Source organism: Solanum verrucosum, unplaced genomic scaffold (assembly GCF_900185275.1).
Source record: "Solanum verrucosum unplaced genomic scaffold, falcon-dt-bn FXZP01000277.1, whole genome shotgun sequence".
NCBI lineage: Eukaryota > Viridiplantae > Streptophyta > Magnoliopsida > Solanales > Solanaceae > Solanum > Solanum verrucosum.
This window is the reverse complement of record NW_026019945.1, coordinates 1887525-1910412: the sequence shown is the minus strand read 5'-3', so window position 1 is coordinate 1910412 and position 22888 is coordinate 1887525. Positions and strand designations below refer to the sequence as shown.

General features: G+C 31.7%; 3 protein-coding genes across 3 annotated transcripts; 1 reads left to right on the top strand and 2 right to left on the bottom strand.

Annotated features, from left to right (window-relative positions):
• The first annotated feature begins 1873 nt into the window (after nt 1–1873).
• LOC125807694 (glucose-6-phosphate/phosphate translocator 1, chloroplastic) lies at nt 1874–6780 on the top strand. Its single transcript, XM_049487427.1, has 5 exons — nt 1874–2864; nt 3788–4013; nt 4728–4950; nt 5632–5845; nt 6497–6780. Exons 1-5 carry the CDS (start codon nt 2349–2351, stop codon nt 6506–6508), a joined length of 1191 nt encoding a protein of 396 aa, XP_049343384.1. The 5' UTR covers nt 1874–2348; the 3' UTR covers nt 6509–6780.
• A 322-nt stretch (nt 6781–7102) lies between these two features.
• LOC125807672 (tryptophan synthase beta chain 1-like) lies at nt 7103–10557 on the bottom strand. Its single transcript, XM_049487411.1, has 5 exons — nt 10251–10557; nt 8908–9264; nt 7705–8147; nt 7455–7549; nt 7103–7333 (listed from the first exon to the last, which is right to left on the bottom strand). Exons 1-5 carry the CDS (start codon nt 10548–10550, stop codon nt 7158–7160), a joined length of 1371 nt encoding a protein of 456 aa, XP_049343368.1. The 5' UTR covers nt 10551–10557; the 3' UTR covers nt 7103–7157.
• A 243-nt stretch (nt 10558–10800) lies between these two features.
• LOC125807740 (septum-promoting GTP-binding protein 1-like) lies at nt 10801–14873 on the bottom strand. The gene is made up of 6 exons (XM_049487481.1): nt 14366–14873; nt 13396–13516; nt 13163–13259; nt 12997–13036; nt 12054–12137; nt 10801–11195 (listed from the first exon to the last, which is right to left on the bottom strand). The coding sequence occupies exons 1-6, from the start codon at nt 14726–14728 to the stop codon at nt 11031–11033; spliced, it is 870 nt and encodes a 289-aa protein (XP_049343438.1). The 5' UTR covers nt 14729–14873; the 3' UTR covers nt 10801–11030.
• Between the last annotated feature and the right edge of the window lie 8015 nt (nt 14874–22888).

Sequence of the window (22888 nt, the reverse complement as noted above, 5' to 3'; positions counted from 1 at the left end):
AAATAAAAAAATGTTACTTAAACTTTATAGTTGGGAGAATTTATCTATTTTTACGAGTTAACCATAGTTGAATAGCAAAAGTATAAATGACATCAAGTAGCTATATTTGTAGAACTCATATTTAAAACATTTTAAAATTTAATCAATTTTGACAAGCTTCAAACTGAACCTATTGCATTTTCTTGGCTTTATCACAATTCAATTTCAGTTTAGACAGTAAAAATTTAAAAACTTTAAATTTGTATATCTGAAGTAAATTCTGGAATGATTAAATTTTAAATATTTAATAAAGGTTTTAAAATTAACTAGTGCAACTTCACTTTGAATATATAATAATATACTCATGTTTCTGTTAGTTTAGTTAGGTTTTTGAATTATTTAATCTGATTAATTTAAATTTGTGTCGGATAAATCACTTATAGCTTGTTTAGACAAGCTTTTGAAAGACCAAAAAATATTTATTTTAGAAAAAACAAGATATTTGATCAAGTTTTGATGAGAAAAGTAATATTTCAGGAGAATAATAAAAATTACTTTTCAAAAACTAAAGAAAATAATATTTCTTCGTACTTCTTTTTAAATCAAATTTAGAAGTTTGATCAACCACCGAAAAAAAATAATCTTTGATTAAAATCAAAGGGTCACAATCTACCTACCAATGTAGTCACTCATATTATGTTAGAATTTGGTATGGTCAATACTCAACACCTATTGAATGAAAATTTTGCATCACACCAACCATCATTTCCCCATTTCTATTCCCATTTATTTCACATTCAAATCTCATGTAATAAGATTTGGAAAAAGTAAAACATATGTAACTTTTATTCCTATTTTATAGTAGGAATTAAGAGATTATTTTTGATAATTTCTCAGCTCAATTTTACAATCAAATTATACAAGTAAAAATATTATTTCATCCTTCGTAATTTATATATATTTAATATATGAAAAAACAGGTCATATTTTTAAAAAATTAAAATTGATTATAATTTATAGTCACACAAATAATTAACTTTAGAGCTCAAATTTTAAAAATCTTCATTTATTTCTTAAAATTGTGTTTATAGTCCAACACTTCCACATAAAATTGAGACTGAAGGAGTAGGTGACTTTCCGTATTTGTTAAAGTGCACTTAAAGGTACTGTCTAGTGGTCAATAATGTGGGTTGAACATCATGAAGTTTTAAATTCAATTCTCAATAAAGAAAATAATGCTTAATAGAGTGTATTAGTAATACTTCCATTAGTAATGTTTGTATTAGTTATGCATATATTATATCTTATGCATTATTTGGTTTTGTGCATTAAAATAGTATTAATTGTATAAAAATATTTATTTACAAAAGTATCTTCACAATTATGGTGAAAAAGATGTAAAAGTACTTTGGATGGGTAATTATGTCTTTAACCATGCTAATGAATGTACTAAATCCCTTTACAATACTAATACCTAGAAATTCATGATATTGGTAATACACTCTTCAATACACAATAGAGAGTGTAACTAATGCAAACATTTGTAACTAATGCAAACATTAATTATACATAACATGTAAAAGTGTACCAAATAATGTATTACTAATACACAAAGCTAATGCATGCATTATTTTAGCTAATACACTCTACCAAACGATCCCTTTAAGTGATTTCTTTTCATTTGTTATATTCAGATGGACAAAATTATTTGATATTTGTTATTGATGGAAGGTAAGAGATATTCCATAAAAATTAATCGAAATTCACAAATTGACCCGAACACTATGATTAAAAAAAAAACGGAGATATTTATAATAGTGTAATATATTTGTAAAGAGCAAGGTTAGAATAAAAGAAAAAAAAAAAAGCATGATAGTGTAATTGAAATATCATCATAGGGCAGGCGTTATAATAGAGGAACCAAAAAAAAAAAGACCCCACCTTCCATCAAAACTCTTCTATACTAGTATATACTTTTTGCCAGCCACCCTAGATTTCTACTATTCCAACATACACTTTCTTCCATAAATCCTTGTTTTTATACTTAAAAACTTTTTTGTGGATCATCACATCACATGGTCGATCTTGTTTTATACTGAGATTTCAATACTCTTTTCTGTGTTGTTTATCAGACAATTAGATCTCCTAAAAATCTCTCTTCTTCACTCACACGGAGTGCACATGATTTTTCAGGCTCTTTCTACGTAGACAGAGCCGTGAAGAGAACCCTTTTTTCAAGTTTTCTGTAAAATCTTGATCTGGGGTTTTGCTGGTATTATATTATTTTCTGATCTTTATTATAAAAAAGTTTTAATTTTTAGTCAAAACCCATCTGAATTTTCGCTTGCCAGCTCAAAGGATTTTGAACCATGATCTCTACAGTGAAGCAATCGGCTTTTACAATCAATGGGTGTGATTTTATTCGGTCAAAGTCTCAATCTTTGGCTTCTTCACGCCGTATCTCTGTACTTCCGCCATTACCGGCGATGAAGTCTCGCCGGAGCTCCGGTGTATCTATTTCTAAGCCTGTTTTTGTTTCTTCTGTTGAGAGTTTTGGGGGTTTGAAGAGATCTAATGAGAAAACTGATAGCGGTTTGGTTAAGTGTAAGGCTTATGAAGCGGATCGGGCTGAACCGATTGAAGGACCTGAATCGAAAACGGAGGTGGCAAGGAAGATGAAGATCGGTGTTTATTTTGCTACTTGGTGGTTTTTGAATGTGATTTTTAATATTTATAATAAGAAAGTGTTGAATGCTTTTCCATTCCCTTGGTTAACATCAACTTTGTCACTTGCTGCTGGTTCACTTATTATGTTGATTTCTTGGGCTCTAAGAATTGCAGAAGCTCCTAAAACTGATCTTGAATTCTGGAAAACTCTATTCCCGGTAAGGAAAATTGTGTTTTTTGGATACCCAATTGTGTAAAGACAACAACTTTATGATTATTTTCTTGTTTTGATGATATTTGTGGACATAATTTTGATGTTTTATGCCTTGTTATTAGGTTAGTTGTGGTTCTTGTGTTCTGTTTTGTAGTGTTTGGTTCTCTAGGGATCTAGTCTATGGTTATTGTGATAGTGAAATTTTTACCTGCCATAGATCTTGGGTTTAGTTTTTTGGGGGCTCTGTGGTTTTGGTTTAATGAAGATATATTTGCCAACATAGTACCTAAATTTGATTTTGATTTTGATTTTGTTTGGATTTAATGTTGAGAGAAATGTTTTCTGGGTTTGGTGACAGAGAATACAAAACAACAAAAGGTGTTGGTTTTGAAGTACACAACAATTGTTTCATGAAAATGAAGTTTTGTTTTCTTGTGGATGTAAACCATAAGAGACCTTCAATCCTAAGTGATTTAGTTTCTCCTTTGTTTTGGTGGACATGCACAAAGACAGGCTTGGATACTGTCATTATCTGAGAAAAATTTGTATTTTTGTGGATGAAAACCGTAAGAGACCTTCAATGTTAAGTGATTTGTTTTCTCCTTCGTTTCGGTGGTCAGAGTTATTTGATACATGTATTAGTGTGAGATAGCACGTAGATGTGCACACAGACTAGATTGGATACTATCATTATCTGAAAAAAGTTTGTATTTTTGTGGATGGAAATGATAAGAGACCTTCATGTTTAGTGATTTCTTTTCTTCGTTTTGGTGGTCGAAGTTATTTGATACATGTACTAGTGTGAGATAGCACGTAGACGTGCACACGGTCTAGCTTGGAACTATCATTATCTGAAAAAAGTGTTGTTTTTTAGTGCCAAACAGAGTCTTTAATCACTGTTTGTTTTCTTCCTGTTTTCTATTCTAGGTTGCCGTTGCACATACAATTGGGCATGTGGCAGCTACAGTGAGCATGTCAAAGGTGGCAGTTTCATTCACTCACATCATCAAGAGTGGTGAACCTGCTTTTAGTGTTTTGGTTTCAAGGTTCCTCTTGGGAGAGTCATTCCCTACTGCCGTTTACTTATCTCTTATCCCCATCATCGGTGGTTGTGGTCTTTCTGCTCTTACAGAGTTGAACTTCAATTGGATTGGTAATTACTTAACTTTTACTAGTTTCTAAGACTTAAGTTCCCCCATCATTTGTGTTGATTCTCTTGCCTGCTGCATGGTAAAACATTTTTCAATGTCAATATACTTGTATACACAGAATTCTATGGAAATTTGATGGCAAATCTTTGGTAGCATAAGAGAATAATACTCCTAGCTGTAACAGCTGTAATATTAGACTGTATTTGGTATGATATGCTATGTTGCTCGGACTCTTCAAAAATACCCACGGGTGCGTATCAGATTCGCCAAAAGTAATGTATTTTTGGTGAATCCAACACGGGTGCGGCATCAAAAGTGGAGTCCGCACAACTAAGATGATATGATCTTTTTTCAAAATTTCCATGAAAAGATAACATTTTTTGGTAACCAAATATCACAATTTGACTTATTCCAGGAAATGACCCTTTCTCTCAGGTAATTCAGACTTCTCGAGTTTGGTAATTCTTCAATTAATGGAAGGATCGTTATGTGATGCATTCAATCATTTTGTGTTTCTAAGAGACCTTCCTTGTGGATGAAATTGTATCTGAGTTTTTACTAGGCTGACCTGTTTTTTTGTTTAATCAGGGGGCAGTGGCCTTGACATTTAGTGATGTCTTTAACAATTAAGTTGGTTTTGAGTGTTGAACACAACTTTGCTTAATGAATTTGTTTGCTGATGATTTTATTTGTTTTTGTTGGTTTGTCCATGTTAGGTTTCTCGGGGGCTATGATCTCGAACGTGGCATTTGTCTTCAGAAATATATTCTCCAAGAAGGGTATGAAGGGGAAGTCTGTTAGTGGGATGAACTACTATGCTTGCCTGTCTATGCTGTCTTTGTTGATTCTCACACCATTTGCCATTGCTGTTGAGGGACCACAAATGTGGGCTCTAGGATTTGAAAAGGCTGTATCTCAAATTGGTCCCCAGATCGTCTGGTAATCACATGACTGCCATCCTATCTGTTTTTACATTTTGTGTCATCAGCACTTTGCCATAAATGGCTCCGGTTAAATAATACTCCCTTCCTTGCACTTTATTTGGCAAGGTTTAGAGTACGAGGGTTAAAGTATTCAATTATTTAAGCTTTTGGAAATAAAATTTACATATTTGGAAATTACATAAAAATTACTTTTATATGTCATAATAGGTGATAAATCAAAATATTTAAGAAAGGTGTGGTCATGGAGGAACCTATTTAATTCCACAAATACTAATGTTGTCACTTAAATTGAAACAATGAGTGTACTACATTTGACTAGAGTAATTTTAATCATTTTAGAGATTTATATGTCAATTGAAAATGTAGAGAACTTTTAGTGCTAGAGAAAACTAGGTTTATCAATATTATGGAACATATTTAAATAGAGCGATAAGGTCTTTCTTGAGATTGAGATATTTGTCATCGTTATTTGATTCCCGTAAGTTGTTGTATGTAAGAGCAGTACATATTTCACTTCATCTGAATTTTACTACACTTAACTGTAGCTTAGCTTTCCCTCTTCTCAATGAGTGAATTGGTATTAAGAATGTGAGGAGGAAGGATTTTGTGAAATCAGTTGCATCACATACTTAATTTAGCTTTGGTGTTGAATGTGGTGAATGTTTATTGATAACAGGTGGATGGCGGCCCAGAGTGTATTTTATCACCTCTACAATCAAGTTTCATACATGTCTTTGGATGAGATCTCTCCATTGACATTTAGTATTGGAAACACCATGAAACGTATATCAGTAATTGTCTCTTCCATCATTATCTTCCGTACACCCGTCCAGCCAGTCAACGCTCTTGGAGCTGCCATTGCAATTCTTGGAACTTTCTTGTACTCACAGGTGATAATTTCATTTTTTGCCTTTCTGTATCAGATGTGATTGATTGTTCGTTCCTCGATATAAATTTTTGAAGTCTATAGCTTTTTCCACTTGAATGGCAAGCAAACTAGTTTTCTCCGTAACTATTGTCATTAGAAACACGAGAATGAGAGATAGCTACTTTCCCTTCCTTTGCACAACAATCTTCACTGGGATCTTTTTAGTTCCTCTCTATATGTGTGTGCATCTTTTCTTCCCTTCTTCTTTTGGGTTAGCACATCATAATTGTACTATTTGTTATTCGAAACTTAGAAACCGTCTTTTTCTCAACGAAGGCAAATCATTTGGAGGGACGTAAGTTACCATATCAAAAAATACGTGATGCCAAGTGTGTTTCCTTCAAAATATTGGAATGAAATGAGTTCATACGGAGGTGATAATTTATATAACCAACTCCAACTAGCTTGGGGTTTGGGATTGAGGTGTTTTTTTGTTGTGCAATAAACCATGGTTCTGCATTTTCTTGTATCACCAATCTTTCAAAACGGATCCCTCTTCGATAATGCTCGTGATTTGCTGCTCTTTCTCTGGTTTTCCTGTATTTTTTTGCGCTAGTTTCATTTTTTCATTGCTTGTCCTCTATTAACTTAAAACTGTTTGAATGTTATGCAGGCAAAACAATGAAGAGTGGAATTTGCATACTGCATTAGGGATAAAAGACGTTGAAGAGACCTTGAGGTGTTGCGATAACGTCTCTCAGGATCCTCAGTCTACCCTTACTTTGGGTTGAGCATGGAACTTATGAGTATGTAGATAGCAATAATGAGTTAAAATTAACTCAAATCCTATAGAGTTACAAGGCTGGTTTCCCTGTTTTGTTATTATTCGTAGAGACATCAACAAGTGTACTAATAAACTGGTTGAGAGTGGTATAAATTAGTTCATTTAAGCATAAACCTTGCAGAATTTGGCTCAAATAAACAGCATGATTGCCTTAACTAGCACTCCATGTTTGACATAGATCGATCAGAGACCGATTAAGGTGAAATTTGGCTCATGAACATATCGAAGAATCTGAACAAAACACATACTTCCTGGTGGAAACACCACTAGTAGAAAGTTAGAAACCAAGTGACGAGAAGTATATATGGACCTTTTAACAATCAAGAGAATTGGGTTCTGGGTTCATGAATCAACAGCTCTATCAACAAAATTTTCGACAACAATCTTATTTAACTTACAAAATTTGTTGTGCCATAAAACAGAAAATACTCTTTTAAGTTACCTTTAAAGTACAAAGAACTCTTTGGGATAAGTATTACCAACTTCTCCATCAAACCTTCAAATATTTAATAGCAGTCTGAACATCTTTATCTCCTCTCCCACTGCAGTTAAGCACGACCTTAGTTCCATTTGCTAGAGTTGGACACAGCTTCTCTAAGTAGGCCAGAGCATGAGATGTTTCCAGAGCGGGGATGATACCCTCTAAGCGAGATAACCTTTTGAAGGCTGCAAACATGAGGCATTAAGTGATACACGAACGGGTTTGTAAGATACATCATAAAGATGCAGCATAAGTGAGCAAGTTATGTAAAGTTTAGAACAAAGAATAAGTGAAATCATGTATCACCTTCCAAAGCCTCCTCATCTGTGATGCTATAATATTCTGCTCTCCCCAGATCTTTCAAAAAGCTGTGTTCTGGCCCAACTCCAGGGTAATCCAATCTAATAATCCGTTAGGGGAATAAAACCAGTTAAGAGATGCAATGATTTGATTTGACCAAACACACTTTATTTCAGTAGCGTCAAGTGTACCCACAGGATTTTGTAATAGCAAGCAAAATGAGCACATTAGTAACAAGCAAGGTTCAAGTAATTACCCGGCACTTATAGAATGTGGCTCAACTATCTGCCCATCTTCATCTTGCAGTAGATAGCTCATAGCTCCATGCAGTACTCCTACCTCACCCTTTGTTAAAGTGGCAGCATGTTTACCGCTATCTAGACCAAAACCTGCTGCTTCAACCCCAATCAACCTCACATCTTTGTCATCAACAAACTCATGAAACAGTCCCATAGCATTTGAACCTCCACCAACACATGCAACAAGCACGTCTGGTTTCCCACCCCACTTTTCCAATGATTGCTTCCTTGTTTCTTTACCAATCACTGCATGGAAGTCCCTAACCATCATGGGGTAAGGGTGTGGTCCTGCAACAGATCCAAGTATGTAGTGAGTTGTTTCAACATTTGTAACCCAATCCCTTATAGCTTCTGAAGTAGCATCCTTGAGCGTAGCAGTTCCAGAGTGGACTGCTCTAACCTGCAATGTTAATTTTGGGAGATGTAATTAAATAGAGTGATTCAAATGCAATGGAAAGATCTCTTACAAAGTATAAGATAAAATTATGTAATCTATCCCAAGAATAAAGAGGGAAAAAGGAAGAAGCTTAACCATTTACATTTTACAGGGACGTATAACAGAAGAAAGGCGATGGTTCAGCGAAAGACGGTCCTCAAGCCCTAAATAGAATTCTAGATGGTCTTCAGATCAAAATAGAGGCAGGGTAATTTTTTTAAAAAGAGATGAATATAGAGGCAGTGTAGGTAATGCAAAACAAGAAAATTTCCCGGCAACTTCTCACTTTGCAAATATCTGACAGATTCAAGTATTTTAATAAGATTGCCTCTGCCCGTCTGTATACATCTTATCCTACTCCCTAAGTTCATGGATATCATTATTCATATCACATTCTGTTCTCCCCTTTTACCAATAGTTTGCAATCAACCTTTTGTTCATGTACCGATGAACCACACTTACTAATCATTCCTGCAATTGAGAATTTATGAATGCAAGAAAAACACAGTACATTTACAGTGAAATTCATCTGTGGAACGTAGGGAAGAAATCACAGGATTTTATTGAACAAGTTAGTGTCATTGCAGATAACCAAGCCAGTTATTAGAAGGTGCAGAGATCTCAGTGAAACCACAAAGTTAATCAGTGAATCTTTAATCAATTTTCAATCTCTCCTCAAGTAAGCTATGATCAGAGCCGTCAATTTATAATGTATGATACAGACCTCAGCTCCAAGCAGTCGCATTCTGAAGACATTCAATGCTTGCCTCTCCATATCTTGAGCACCCATATAAATAACACAGTCCAAGCCAAACCGAGCACAAACAGTTGCAGTGGCAACACCATGCTGACCAGCCCCTGTCTCGGCAATAATGCGTTTCTTTCCCAAGCGCTTGGCAAGCAAAGCTTGCGCAACGGCATTATTGATTTTGTGGGCACCAGTGTGGTTTAAATCTTCTCTCTTCAGGTAGATCATTGGCCCTTCACCATCTGGACGTTTATAATGTTCAGTAAGTCGCTCAGCAAAATAAAGAGGGCTCTCTCTGCCAACATAATCTCTTAATATCCCATCTAGTTCCTTCTGCAGTCAGCATAAATGGAGTACAAACAAGTTAGAAGTTTTATAGGGGTCAACAATTCTTCACAATGCCATACAATTGAAATCAATCAATCCATCAGCGACACCTCAATTCCGAAACAGTTTGGAATCAAGCTTCTGAATCATCTATATCCCTTTCTATCTTTTCAAGTCCATTTCATTCAAAAGACAACATAATTTCTTGTATTACTAAGATTAGGAGTTCGTTAAGAGAATCCCTTTTTGATAAGATAACATAATTTTGTTGATGTTCCGGACAACCTTATTTACACGTGATATACCAAAAATCAGAGATCAAGAGCATAAGCTCACAAGTCATAACTACAGCACTTTATATCAGAAAAAAAACTTGAATTGTGCTAAATTTCCAGCAAAATTGTAGCTCCTGCAGTTTCCAAAGAAATTATGCTCAAGGAAGATACTACCATTTACTTAAAACACACACGCGCACACAACGATATTTGCAGTCTAAGCTAACTTACTCAACTATTTCAACATGTTAACAAACACAGACTTCGAATATCATAAGATACTAGTCAACTAGTTTCATCATTTCATGATTGAATAACAAAAAGAAAAGTTTTTTTTATTAGTTTCACTCTTCATATTTCGAAGGATAAAAGTAATGCCTGCGGTAATGTCCAATCAATCAGATCCACTCTTATTACAGAATGCTGAATGCACGTCAAAAAATAACAATATCAACTAATCTCAAATCCTAAAGTTAGCATAGCAAGCAAAAACGGATTCTGGATTCAAAGTTTACGAGTTTCTATAACAATTTCAAGTTGATATACAATAATAAATGGATTCACAATGAAATATTTAGTAAAATTCTAAATATATATACTAGATCCTCCAATGTAGTTTAGCTAAACTATATATGTATCTTTCATATATCCATTTCATTCAAATAATCGAAGAAATGAAACAAAATCACCAATCCGAGAATGCAGTTAATCAAACACCTGAAAGTCCTGGTCTGTAGCGAGCGAATTGAAGGCGGTTTCCAGTTCATCGAGAGCATGCATTAGAGTTTCCGGTACATACTTACCACCGAACTTTCCAAACCGGCCAAACGAATCGGGTCGTTGAATGGCGGCGGCATCCATTGATTTTTCGGTGAGGACACAAGCTATGGCTGGTGGATTGGTGGGTGAAGACGTCATTTTGATGAATTTGAAGGGTATTTGCGATTGAGATAAGGAGGAGAAACGGTGAGGCCTCGGTAGCGGTAGAGCTATTTGGCTCGGTGAGGAGAAGGCCATGTTTGGATGATTTATGAAAATAAAGCAAATCTAGAATCTTTGTTTTTTTATGACACTATAAGAGGTCAGTGGGACCCAATTAAAATGACGTGGATTATTTTGCCATTTTTAGAAGAAAAAAAATTGGTTGAAAAGATGGGTGTTCGATTCTTTGATTTGATTCTTTTATTTATATATAACATAAAAATCTAATTTCAAGAAAGAAAAAATTAATAGTTATAATGAACTGTTGTTATAAAGAGGTATGATTGTCGCACTAAACTTTTCTTCATATATTCTATTAGTATTACCAAATACAAGAGCCCTTTAATATGGAAAGGTAAAATATCGTGGAAACTTTGCTGAATTTATCATCAACCTTGATTTCGCTATACACTCAATAAGAAAGGTGAAAAGGAAATACAAATATTACATGTTAATGAATTCACTACTCCCTCCTTTTATATACAAAACATAACGTAACAGTAGTAGTAGGAAGAACTAGAAGTCAATAATTGGTTCACCAATAGTAAGATTTCTCTTGACAGACCAAGGCAAGTTAAAGAGCTTTGCCATTATGAACTTAAAGATCTTATTCACATTGATGTTATGTGTTGAACTTGAGAAGAAAAGTGTTGCTTTCATTGCCTTTGCATATGTCCTTGCCTGCAAAACACCAATGTGCCACATACTTATTATATCAGTACAATATGAGATGACGGAATGCAATGGAATGAGTCAGTATGTTCAGAACAAGTGTTGTCTTATTATACGTATATATAGTTCGAGCTGAATTGATAGGGTCAGTTGAACTGACAGAACGTGCTCTAGATTCTAATTTCGTTATATCTTGCCTACTACTTTTGTTTTCTTGGTTTGTTGGGGGTGGGTGGACTCTGTGGTAGGGGACTGGAGGATGACAATAACTAACCCAAAAGACTAGTTCCTTTCATCTTCTCAGTATTTATAAACAAAATTAAATTTTTCATATTCTTGTGAAAACGAAGTTTGCAACTAAAGCAGGAAAATTCGGTTTATAATGCAAATACCACCCCAATATATGTGGGGGTCACCCGTCTTCATTTATGGAGAAGCGAACATTTGAGGAACTTGTTAGGATCACATCGCTTTCCTACTTGCACAAAGTAGAAGTGTACAAACATGAGGAAGAATGGTCTTTAATGATATGACGATTGAGATGATTACATATATTAATTAATCACGATTAGTGATAGAAGGTTCTTTGAGCCGAGGGTCTTATCATAAACAACTTCTCTACCTCTAAGGTAGGGGTAAGGTTTGTGTACACTCTACTTTGTCTAGACCCCACTTTATGGGACTACACTAGGTATGTTGTTGATTAGTGATAGAAAGTGTATATAAAGGGGTGTGTTTTGTTAGTTTGGTGTGTGAGTTAGTTTTTTCTGTAACGAGTAACGACCTCTACATTTATAAGGCTTAAAAACCATTTAGAAGAAGGAATGAAGGAAACATTTAAGTATATTATGTTGATCAGAATTGTACCTGTGTCACCACAGACCATTGAATGTCTGGTGGAAGCTGAACAAAATCATCAAATTTGGTCCCAATTAGTATTGGAATAGCAGTCTGTATTTGTCAATTATAGAAGAAAAAGATTAGACTTAATTACCTTAGCTAACAATGTTTTAAATTCTATAAATCATGTATTATAATTGTTCCTTCCATCCATCATTATCAAGAACAGTATTTGACTTCGTAATCTTTACCAATACATATTAAATTAGTTTTCATTGGTAAAGAACAACAGAACTTAGTGATAATGATCATCATGATTGTTATTCAATTGATTTCTTTTAATAGCCGTGGTGTACGGACCAACTTGGAGGCACCACGACTAATTCCACAGGTATGTACAAGGTAACTCTATCTGCCAAAGTTCGGACATATGAGAGGAAATCACCTAGTGTTTGAACCCGAGACCTCATGGTTCTCAACCCCCTTTATTGACCTCTAGACCACACCCTTATACGCCGTTGTTCAATTCATTCTTCTTGAAAGTTGAAGCTAATCAAGTTTTGCTAATAACGACGTATTCTGGTCATTAAGTTTCAATCATTCAAATCTAAATGAACCAACTGATAAAGTTATCATCTTCAAGAACAAAAAGTAACTAAAGTACTACCTTACTTATTGCCATATGCTACTTTTTATTCAAAAGAGTGAAAGTAGTTCCAACTACTGTCATTACTCAGTTCCTTTCAAAACTTTACTTCAGTATATCAATAAAGTCCCAACCACTATAGTTAAGTTGCTGTTTGTACTACTTTTTCTTTTATTTGGTGAAATGAATTGCTACTGGCTAGTGAAAGTCTCATCCAACTTTTTTCTTTGTTAGTAATAAGTAAAAGATGATTCTTGGTTTTAAAGTTTACTCCTTTTTTCAAGAAAACAACATCAAAGTGAAAGAGAAGTTAAAGTTTCTCACCTGATTCCACTTTCTTGCTTCAGTATACCAACTTATCACACTGAAATTGCAAAAAAAGAAAAACAAAAGCTTTTAATAACGGTGTTCAAGTTTTATGCACTAACAATATAAGAAATACGAATAAATCTTCTTCTTGTTTTGACAGTATCAGATTAAAGCTACATACTTGTTCAATGTACTCCGGCTAGTGAGATCGAACATAAAGAGAATGGCAACAGCATCTTTACAAGCAATTGGAATCTGATCAAATGAGCTATGATCACCTATAAACCAAAAGTTTAATTTCAAAACCGAATTATTCACTGCATTGATTAAGCTACATTAACAACCTTAAAAGTGAAAAAATTGGCCTAAGCATTATTAGCTTTCCAGATTAAGGAAGAAAATTAATGAACATACCTCCTACATCCCATATTCTAAATGCAATTCGTGCACCTCGTACAACTAATGTTTTATCCATTAAGTTCAATCCCTTCATCTGCAAGCACCTCTTTTCTTGTTCATCACCTACATACTTAATCTGGAAAACAAAAATTTAAAAAGTTACCAACAGTGTTAAAAAAGCTGTTTCTTTGTTTAAGCATAAGAAGTTAACATTCTAACTCGGAAATCAAGGGTGTGAACTCGTGATCAATAAAGTGGAAAAAGGCCAATCGGGCGTGTTTGGTGGGGTGAAAAATATTTCCAATTTTCTGATGTTTGGTTAAATAAATTACTTTAAAATGAGGAAAATGATTTCTTGTGTGTTCCCCACATTCCACCCCATCCCAACCCCACCCCTAGATCATCCAAACCCCACCACCTCCCAACCCCACCCCTTGATCATCAAAATCCCTGCCACCTCCACTCCCCACCACATTCCAACCTGTATATTTTGCTAAATAACATATAGTTGCTCTTGGGGTAATATTTTTTTTGGCTTACTTAGAAAATAAATAAAAGATGCACTCGTTTTCCAAGAAAACATGTGTTCATATAAAACATTTTCCTTCATACCAACACACTAGAACTCAAATTTCACTAGAAAAAAAAAATCATCCAAATCTTGGTGAATAGTATTGTTGCTCGGACTCTTCAAAAATATTATCGAGATCCTAAAAAAACATGCTTTTTGGAGGATCCAATATAGGTACATCAACATTTTTGGAAGGCCTGATCAACCCAGGCTCATCAGTTACTCGATAATAGTCTATATGTTCCTAAATTGGTCCGTACACCGGGGCAGAGCTAGAGCTTCGCCTACAGGTTCCACAGAACCCAATAAGCGGTTTTTTTCTAGAATTCAGAACTCATAAACTCAAAATCATAATTCTGTAAACATAACAAAGTAAAATACTAAGCTAAACAGAGAAAATTATGTTAAGCTTACCACAAAACTTGTTTTACCAATCTGACAATCACCCAAAATACTGATCTTCAAAGTAACTAAATCTGAATCACTATCATACCCACTACAAGTTGCAGTTAAAGGATCACCTTCTCCACCACCTACCCCATACCCTTCAACTTCCTCCATAGCCACCGGAGACGATGAACTTCTTCGAGACAAACGCCGGTACCTCACCGGTTTCCGGTCAGTTGAACAAACAATGATTCTTTCCCAAATAAAACGAAAAAACTCCCTAAAGATTGAAGCTTTATCAAATATCTTCCACCTAATCTTGACTTGAACTATTTTCCGGCAAATATTAGTCATTTTTTCCGGTGAAAAATCATGGGTTTTCTGAGCCATGATGTAGTAAATACATAAGAACTGATTCTGGGTTCCACATTTTGACAGTCTTTTTCTAGTTGGAATTTTCTGGTTGGATTTATTTGTGACTTTGTGAAGACGATGACAAATTGTTGACCTGTATGTGTGTGTTTTTTAGGAATGTAAAAAAGAGACGGTCCAATTTGCCGGCCGGCGTCCTGTTTTGATGTAAACGTGGGTATATAGGTCAATTGTTAGGCACTTGCTACAATATATAGAGGTTATATGTAGGGGTAAATGTTAAAAGACCGACAAAGTCTCTAATGAGATGGGTGGACTCCTTATAAGACTTGGGCAATCCTCATTCATTTGAGCTAGCTTTTGGGGTGTGAGTTAGGCCTAAGACCTAATCTAACATGGTATCAGAGCAGGGTCCGTCTCACTCGTAATCTAACAATCATTTTCATTAAGGGTATTTTTGAAGTATAAAATTGTTGAGTTCGATTCGAGGTTTGAGTATAGAAAAAAAATTATATTTACTTGTGTCTTTAATATGAATTCAGATTAACCAGACAATAAAGAAGAAAATAATTTAGAATTGTTGAGTTGATTCGAGATTTAATTATGAGAAAAATTATATTAATGAACATTTTTCACTTGTAGTTGGATAGATAAGAAGAAAAGTGAAAGGAGAAATAGAGAGGGAGAAAACAAGTATCTCGTGAGGAAGGTTTTTTTTTTTTTTTTTAAGTAGATTAGGAATTTGGACATAATTTGACTTCTTACTTGTTAAGGGTCGTTTGGTAGGTAGGGAAGTAATTTATTTATGTATTAATTTTTGATAACTTAGTTTGATAGTATTTAGTTAAGATGTAAGTTTATAATTTAGAAATTTGTGTTATAAAATATAAAATAAAATAGCTAATATTCATATAATTGATACTTATTCAACTAATACATATATCATTCAGCTAGCTACTATATAATCCCTTAAAAACATAATAAAAAATTAACCTTAGGTATGTTTTACATTTTGAGTTCTAAAAATAAAGAACTTTTTTACCAAAAATTACTTGATTTATAACTTATAAGATTATTAATATATTAATTCTTCGTTGGAAATTAAATCTTAATCTATTGAAAAATTTTAATCATTTCATTCACCGCTAAATCATGGCTTTATCGAAGCTTACCAAATTATTTTATCTTAAGATGAAAACATACATTATTTAACTTAAGAGAAATAAATTAATGAGAAAGAGTCAAGATTTGATTGGTGGATACAGATCATAGGATATTTTAAAAATTTTGACATGCTAATAAAAGAATAAAGTTAAACAAAAAAAAGCTGCAAAATAGCATAAGAATGACTCATACTTTTGTGCTTTTCCACAAAAGCATTTTGTTAGAATTAATAAAGTTTATTTATGCTCTACTTTTTTCCCAGCTAATCAGGTCCATAACTTTTTTTTAGTACTTCATAGTGTGAATCTTGTTTTATACTTTAACAACAAATTTAAGTTTTGGTTTTGCACAAAGTGAGAATATTATAGTCTCTGTGTTTTAATTTATTTGTTTTACTTTTCTTTTTAATTAGTTTATTTAATAAAAATTATCTCTTAATTTCAATATTTCACATGACATAGCTAGATTATTCATGTTGATCGAAACTTCTTTAAATCTTGCTCTTTCATTAAAAAAATTCTCTCAATTTATATTATTGTTGTTTGCAAATCATCTACTCGTATTTATTTTTGTTTTTTTTGTTTTCATTCAGTGATCGGTGTTCACATTAGAGCCCGATCAAATATGGTTTTAGGTCAGAAAGTTCCACATTAGGGGTAAAAAATTCCCTAACAAAGATGATTTTCTACTCAAAGAAACTCAAACTCTAAACATCTGGTTAAAGATGAAGGAGTACTCATTTATTCGTATTTTTCCTATTAATAGAGTTTTGGTGTACACAAAACAAAACAAATGGACTCTCTGTGTCCTAATTATTTGAAAAATAAAAGTCATAATTTGTCCTTCCAACTTTAACTATGATTTAAAACTAGGGTAATACTAAATGGTCAGAAAATTTGATCAGAATTTTGTTAGAAAATTTTAAAAGTGTATAATATCTTTTTTATTTTAAAATAAAGTGATCTCTTTCCATTTTTTAATTAAAAAATATGAAGTTAAAAGGATAAAAATGTTCAAAAAGGTAAAATAACATAGGTAAAATACCATTTTGGCCAAATTTTGACCAAATGTTCTGGCCAAAAAGATTTTTCCTTAAAACTAATACTACTAGATTTGAGTGTTGTAGACTAAGGGCAAAAACAGAAGCGATTATTAGGTATGGAGAGGTAAATTTTGAATTTATAAACTTAGTTCCGCCCTTGATTTTTCCCTAACGACGAGAATAGTTAAAATGTAGTATATAAACTTATTCCTTTTTAAAAACAATTGTAATGAACTTCTCTATTTTCTCTTAAAATTTAGAATTATAGTATTATAATTATAAAATTCTAGAAGCCAACACTAATTAGCGGATTAAACAGACAATTGTAGAAGTCAAATGTCTTAATCAACTTTGTAATGAATATAAAATAAGACACAAATTAATTACGTGAGATTCTTCAATCAACCATTAAATAAAACTATATAAAAATAAAATAAACTGACTTTAGTTCATATTTTAATTATCTAAAGAAAAATAATTCATGCATGCATTATTTTATAATATAATAAATAGAATTTAGGTAGAAGGCGTGACCATGAAGAATCCAACATGCCACATATCATTAATTATGTGGATAAAATTAAAACTGAAAACGACCTTCTAGCTAATTGAATGATTAATTATTCAATTTACCTAGAACAAAAAATTAATGATTTGTTAAGAATGTATTTTTTTTTTTTGGGTCATGTTTGCTACTTTCATTAATTCATTTAGGGTAGTAGGGGTAGGTACATTCAAACTTCCAAAATGGACTTTGGTTGATAGCTATTACAAATTAAATCACCTAACTTTAGATATTATAATAAAGTCATTGTGTTGGTTGCAATGTTTGGAACTTGAAGAAAAATGAAAAGTTAAGTATAGTGGTACCAAACCTAGAAGAATGATTTATCAACAATAGATAGATGTATTAATAGAAGATTGTTGTTATAGCTCGATACTTAATATTGATGATCTAAAATTGATAAAATATTCAGTAGAATAATTAACGTGTGTTCGAAAATTCTAGTGAAACATAAGTGATTATACGTTATTCTTTTTTAATTTAGTGATAAATTTTAAGATTGTAAATTTAACGGTGAGTATGCATAAGATGCTTTCAAAGACAAGACGAAAATTACATGTCCAAGAGCATCAACTATTGAAGCTTGATACAAACCATCAAATGGCATTGCAACCTTATACATCGAAGTATAAGATATTACAGTTCAAAATACTTTCATTCAAATAATAGTTAAAATTATTCTATTTTAAATTTATCTCAATGCTTCTTAAACATTCTCAAATATGTCTAAAATGTGTAAGAACAAATTCTTGCATTCAAACAAATCGTTTGTGTTTTCTTTATCTTGGTAGATATTTTGGTTATATATAGCTAACACAATTTCATTGCTCCTAATATATAATAATAGTTTACGTTAGATTACAATATATATTATTCTATTTTGCTTGTAGTCTTTCAATCAGAGTCAAATTATTAGGCAACATTACTTGATAAATGAAATTAATGTAGAACAAACACGTGTATGCAAAACAAACAAAAAAATAAAAATAAAGGTCACATACACAATCTCATCAATGGGGCTAGCCCCAATAGACCGTGGCGGAACCACCTTATTCTGGGGTTATAGTTAAAATAATTTTTTAGGTATATATAATAAATGTCAAATTTTCTTTGATTATTCGTGTGTCTATTTCTTCTTTATTGAAAATTCTGGCTCTAAACGGGCAATAGATATGTTTTATAAATTTGGAAATTTGATTGATACATCTGCTACTAATATATAAGTCTTGATAATCACACAGCTCGAAGTCAACATGTCTGTATCAATTGTGTGGTTTTCATACTCATATAAGTAGATTTATATTTTGCCTTTGATATTCTATATTATTACTTCACTTATTCTATACAGTTTTGTAAATAAAGCCATAATTTGATGCTTCTGCAGTGCTTTTCCAATTTATATTTGGCCCTTAATATTGTTTTTTATTACTTCAGTTGTTTTGTACTTTTCTGTAAATAAAGCTACATTTTTGTGCCTTTTAAAGATGCTTAAATCATTCTTTCTTCCTTCATTATCTTTGTTTGCTACTGTTTATTCCAACTTCTTATTATTAATTAATGAGAAATATAAATAATTGATCTAATTAATGAGAAATATAAATTTTAAATTTAATACCACGTTCATTCCAATTTTAGAAATATTATTTGACTAAATTTTGAAAAAGAAAAGACGACATTTCAAATTTGTATTCTAAAACAAGTCTCTAAAAATATATTAAAATTTGATTAACTCTCCATATTTCACATGTGCCATATAAATTGGAATAATGAAAGTAACATATATTATTTGAAAATTACGTTATGAATATTATAAACCACAACTTATAGTATTTAAAAACATATAAAAAATTAATTAACTCTCAGAATTTCACAAGTGTCACATGTAAATTGGGATAGGAAATAACAAAGGGTGTGTTTGGTACAAAGCCAAAGAAACATTATGTCAAGAGAATTTATATATTATCAAGTAAAATAATATGAATTTCCCAAGATATAACATTGTATGATATTATATGGAAAAAATCCTTTTGGCCAGAAAATTTGGTCAGAATTGTAAAATAACATATTTCACACTATGTTATTTTATCTTTTTGAACATATTTACCCTTTTAAATTTACTACCTTTTAATTAAAAAATAGAAAAAAGATCAGTTTATTTTAAATAAAAAGGATATTCTACACTTTTAAAATTTCTGGCCAAATTTTCTGGTCATTTAGCATTACCCGATATTATATATTGAGAAACATAACGTAATATTTATGTTGGACCGCACATCATTGAAAATTTCAAATTTTATGCATAAATCGCATTTACTCCATGCGTTTTATTCTTTAGTTAATGATTTTCGCTGCATTTCCTTGTTTGTCCTCTTAATTGCATTAATTGAATTTACAAAGTAGCCTATATTCTCCATTATTATACAAGAATTTTACTTTATTGCACATATTCACCAATTTATTAATTTATTCTCACATAAATACACATACATTTAATAACTTTACTATGCCAAATTTAATAACCAATATAGATATAGAAATTGTTTTATATCTTGCTATTTTTGTTATCATTTTTCTTATAATTCTGCATCGAATATTTTTTTTTTTGTGTTGAGGGTTCATCGGAAACACTTTCTACCTCAAAAAGGTTGGGACAAGGATTGTATACATTCTACCCTACTCAAACCATACTTGTGAGATTACACTTGATATGTTATTAATTGTTGTTATTACTTAGCTTATATACTTCTTAATATATATAGTTACAAAGATTGTTTTGTTTCTTGCTATTTTGTTATTTCTTTTGTTATAATTTTGTGTTGGATAGTTTCCTTTTGAGTCGAGAGTCCTTCAGAAACAATTTCTCTACCTCATTAAGGTAGAAATAATGTATGTGTACATCTTACATCTATGGGGTGTAATCTTGACAAAAAAATAAAAGTAGGTCAAAAAATTTATATGTAATATTAACAAAACACGATGGGGTGAAATGTGGGCGTTAGTGAACTTTGTGTTTGAGCTAATTTGCATAGCTTACACATCATTGGTCCCAAGCTTGAATAAAGAAAGAACGGTCGCAATAAACTTTACGATAGTCTTAAAATCATCATGAAATATTAGTCAATTTTATGATAAATATTTATATATAATACAGACATTTTTTTTAAAGAAATATCTGAATTTTGTTCTAGCTGGAAATTTTCCACTAGTAGTATAACTTCCTAATTTCTTTATTCCCAAGTTATATCATTTACAAATTTAATTGTATGGACCTTGTTGCTTGTGGCATAGATATCGTTGCCGTTAATCAATATACCTTAGTTAAAAATATTTAACTAGAGACAACCTACTTGTAGGTTGATGAAAACAAACTTTTAGCGATTAATCTGAGTTGTGGCGGGATGGTCAAAATTTATTTATTTTGACCAGTGATATCGGTTTGATCTATTTTGAAATGGAAATAGAATTCCATTGGAAGCACTGCTCTCAGAAATAGACTCTATAATATGTGAATTTGAATTTAGTCGACCCAATACAAATACCATATATTAATTGAGAAAAAAAAAGAATCTTTTTATATTGATTAGTAAATTTATGAATATAATAATTATTAGTTATATACTTATAAGAAATGGAATGATGAATATTTTATGGCCAACAATAATATATGCAACAAATAGCTAGGTACTAATCTAATTAATGTTTACTAAACGCATGGATCTTAATTATCTTGCAGGACTAGTTGGTTGTGTAACAATTTGAAATTCACACTATTAATTATTATTTTTTGGTAATAGTAGTTGTCAATAATTTTTATTTTCTTATAAGTATCTTGATGACGGTTCCAAATTTATTATTAAATAAACCATCAACATATTTTGATTTTAGAGACAATTCTTCTCGTATAAATAATGATGTTCGAGTCAGCTAATTTGAACTTTTATTTTATTAAGGAAAATGTTATTTTAATGGAATCACTACTCAAACACGTAATTTCCAAGGGAAAGCCCGTTGGAATAGGCCTCTTTATAACATTTTTAAATAAAAACACTTTATTATAAAAATTAGTTTTTTCAAAACTGATTTTTTATGTTATATTTTATCTTTCTATAAGATCACCGATAATAGCTTTAGAAATACCGATCAAATATTTTGATACTTTATTATATTATATGACAAAGAATATTATATGAATATAAGTATCTATCATTGAAAAAAATTCCTTTATTTACATAAAATGTGATTAATTAAGCTACATTAAAATCCTTACATGCATAAAATTAAAAAAATGAAAATTTTAATTTTATGTTTCTTTTTTACCTATAATAGCCAAATATTATTATAATAATTGTATATCAAATGATTTTTATAGCAACCAAAAGTTTTCAAAACAAACGATATTGTTATAGAGATAGTTCGAGAGAAGGTCCAAAATAGTTCCTCATCTTTGAGTTAAGACTTAAAGTCATTCTTGAGTTTTCACATGGAGCACTAATAGTCCCTCATTTTAGCAATATTGGTGCACTTTTGGTCCTCCCCTAAATTTTTGCCTATTTTTTAACATTAATTTTCTTTATAATTTTAAATAAGGAATGTCCCATCATCTTTTTATATATTTAGTAGAAATAATAACTTCATGTGAGAGATTGTGAGAAGAAAAACGCCTTGTTTTGTTTAGTAGAAATCGTATTGCAGGTAAAGTCGAGAGGTTCATCACGACGATTTTACGTGCAATAGTACAAATTTGCATGTCATATGTTAAAATGTTCTTAGTTTAGCTACAGTAATATTTATATTGAATAGAACAAGGTGTTCTTCATCTCACCTTTATTTTAGATATTTTATTTGTGTCTAATTGTGATTCACAAGTCACGCCATTCATGTAATTTGTTATTTAAATGGAAGATTCGTAAATTAATTATGAAAGATAAGGGATAAATGCAAAAATATCTTGTTTTATTCATATAATTTGTTATTTAAGTGGAAGATTCGTAAATTAATTATGAAAGACAAGGGATAAATTCAAAAATATCTTGTTTTGTTTTCCTCTAAAATATTTCCGTTTATTATAAGCTAAGCAAAGCTATTCATCTGGTAGATATTTTAGTCAGCTAGAAATAATATTATTTACAAACAATTTAGCAACGAAGAATTTCAGTCTCTTTTGTAAAGAATTCTCATATACTTTCTTGATCAGATTATTAGTTCATTTTACGTCAATAAGTGAATCGATCTAATAATTAATTATAGAGAATGTAATAAAAAAATAAGCAAACTTTTGTATGGCGAGGTGTTTGAAGGTAACTTTTGATAACGTTGATGCATTAATTCTTTTTATGTTTGCCGTTTATATTGTTATGATAGATAAAGTAGGAACTTCTTTTTGCATGTTGCGGTCCTACCTTTTGTT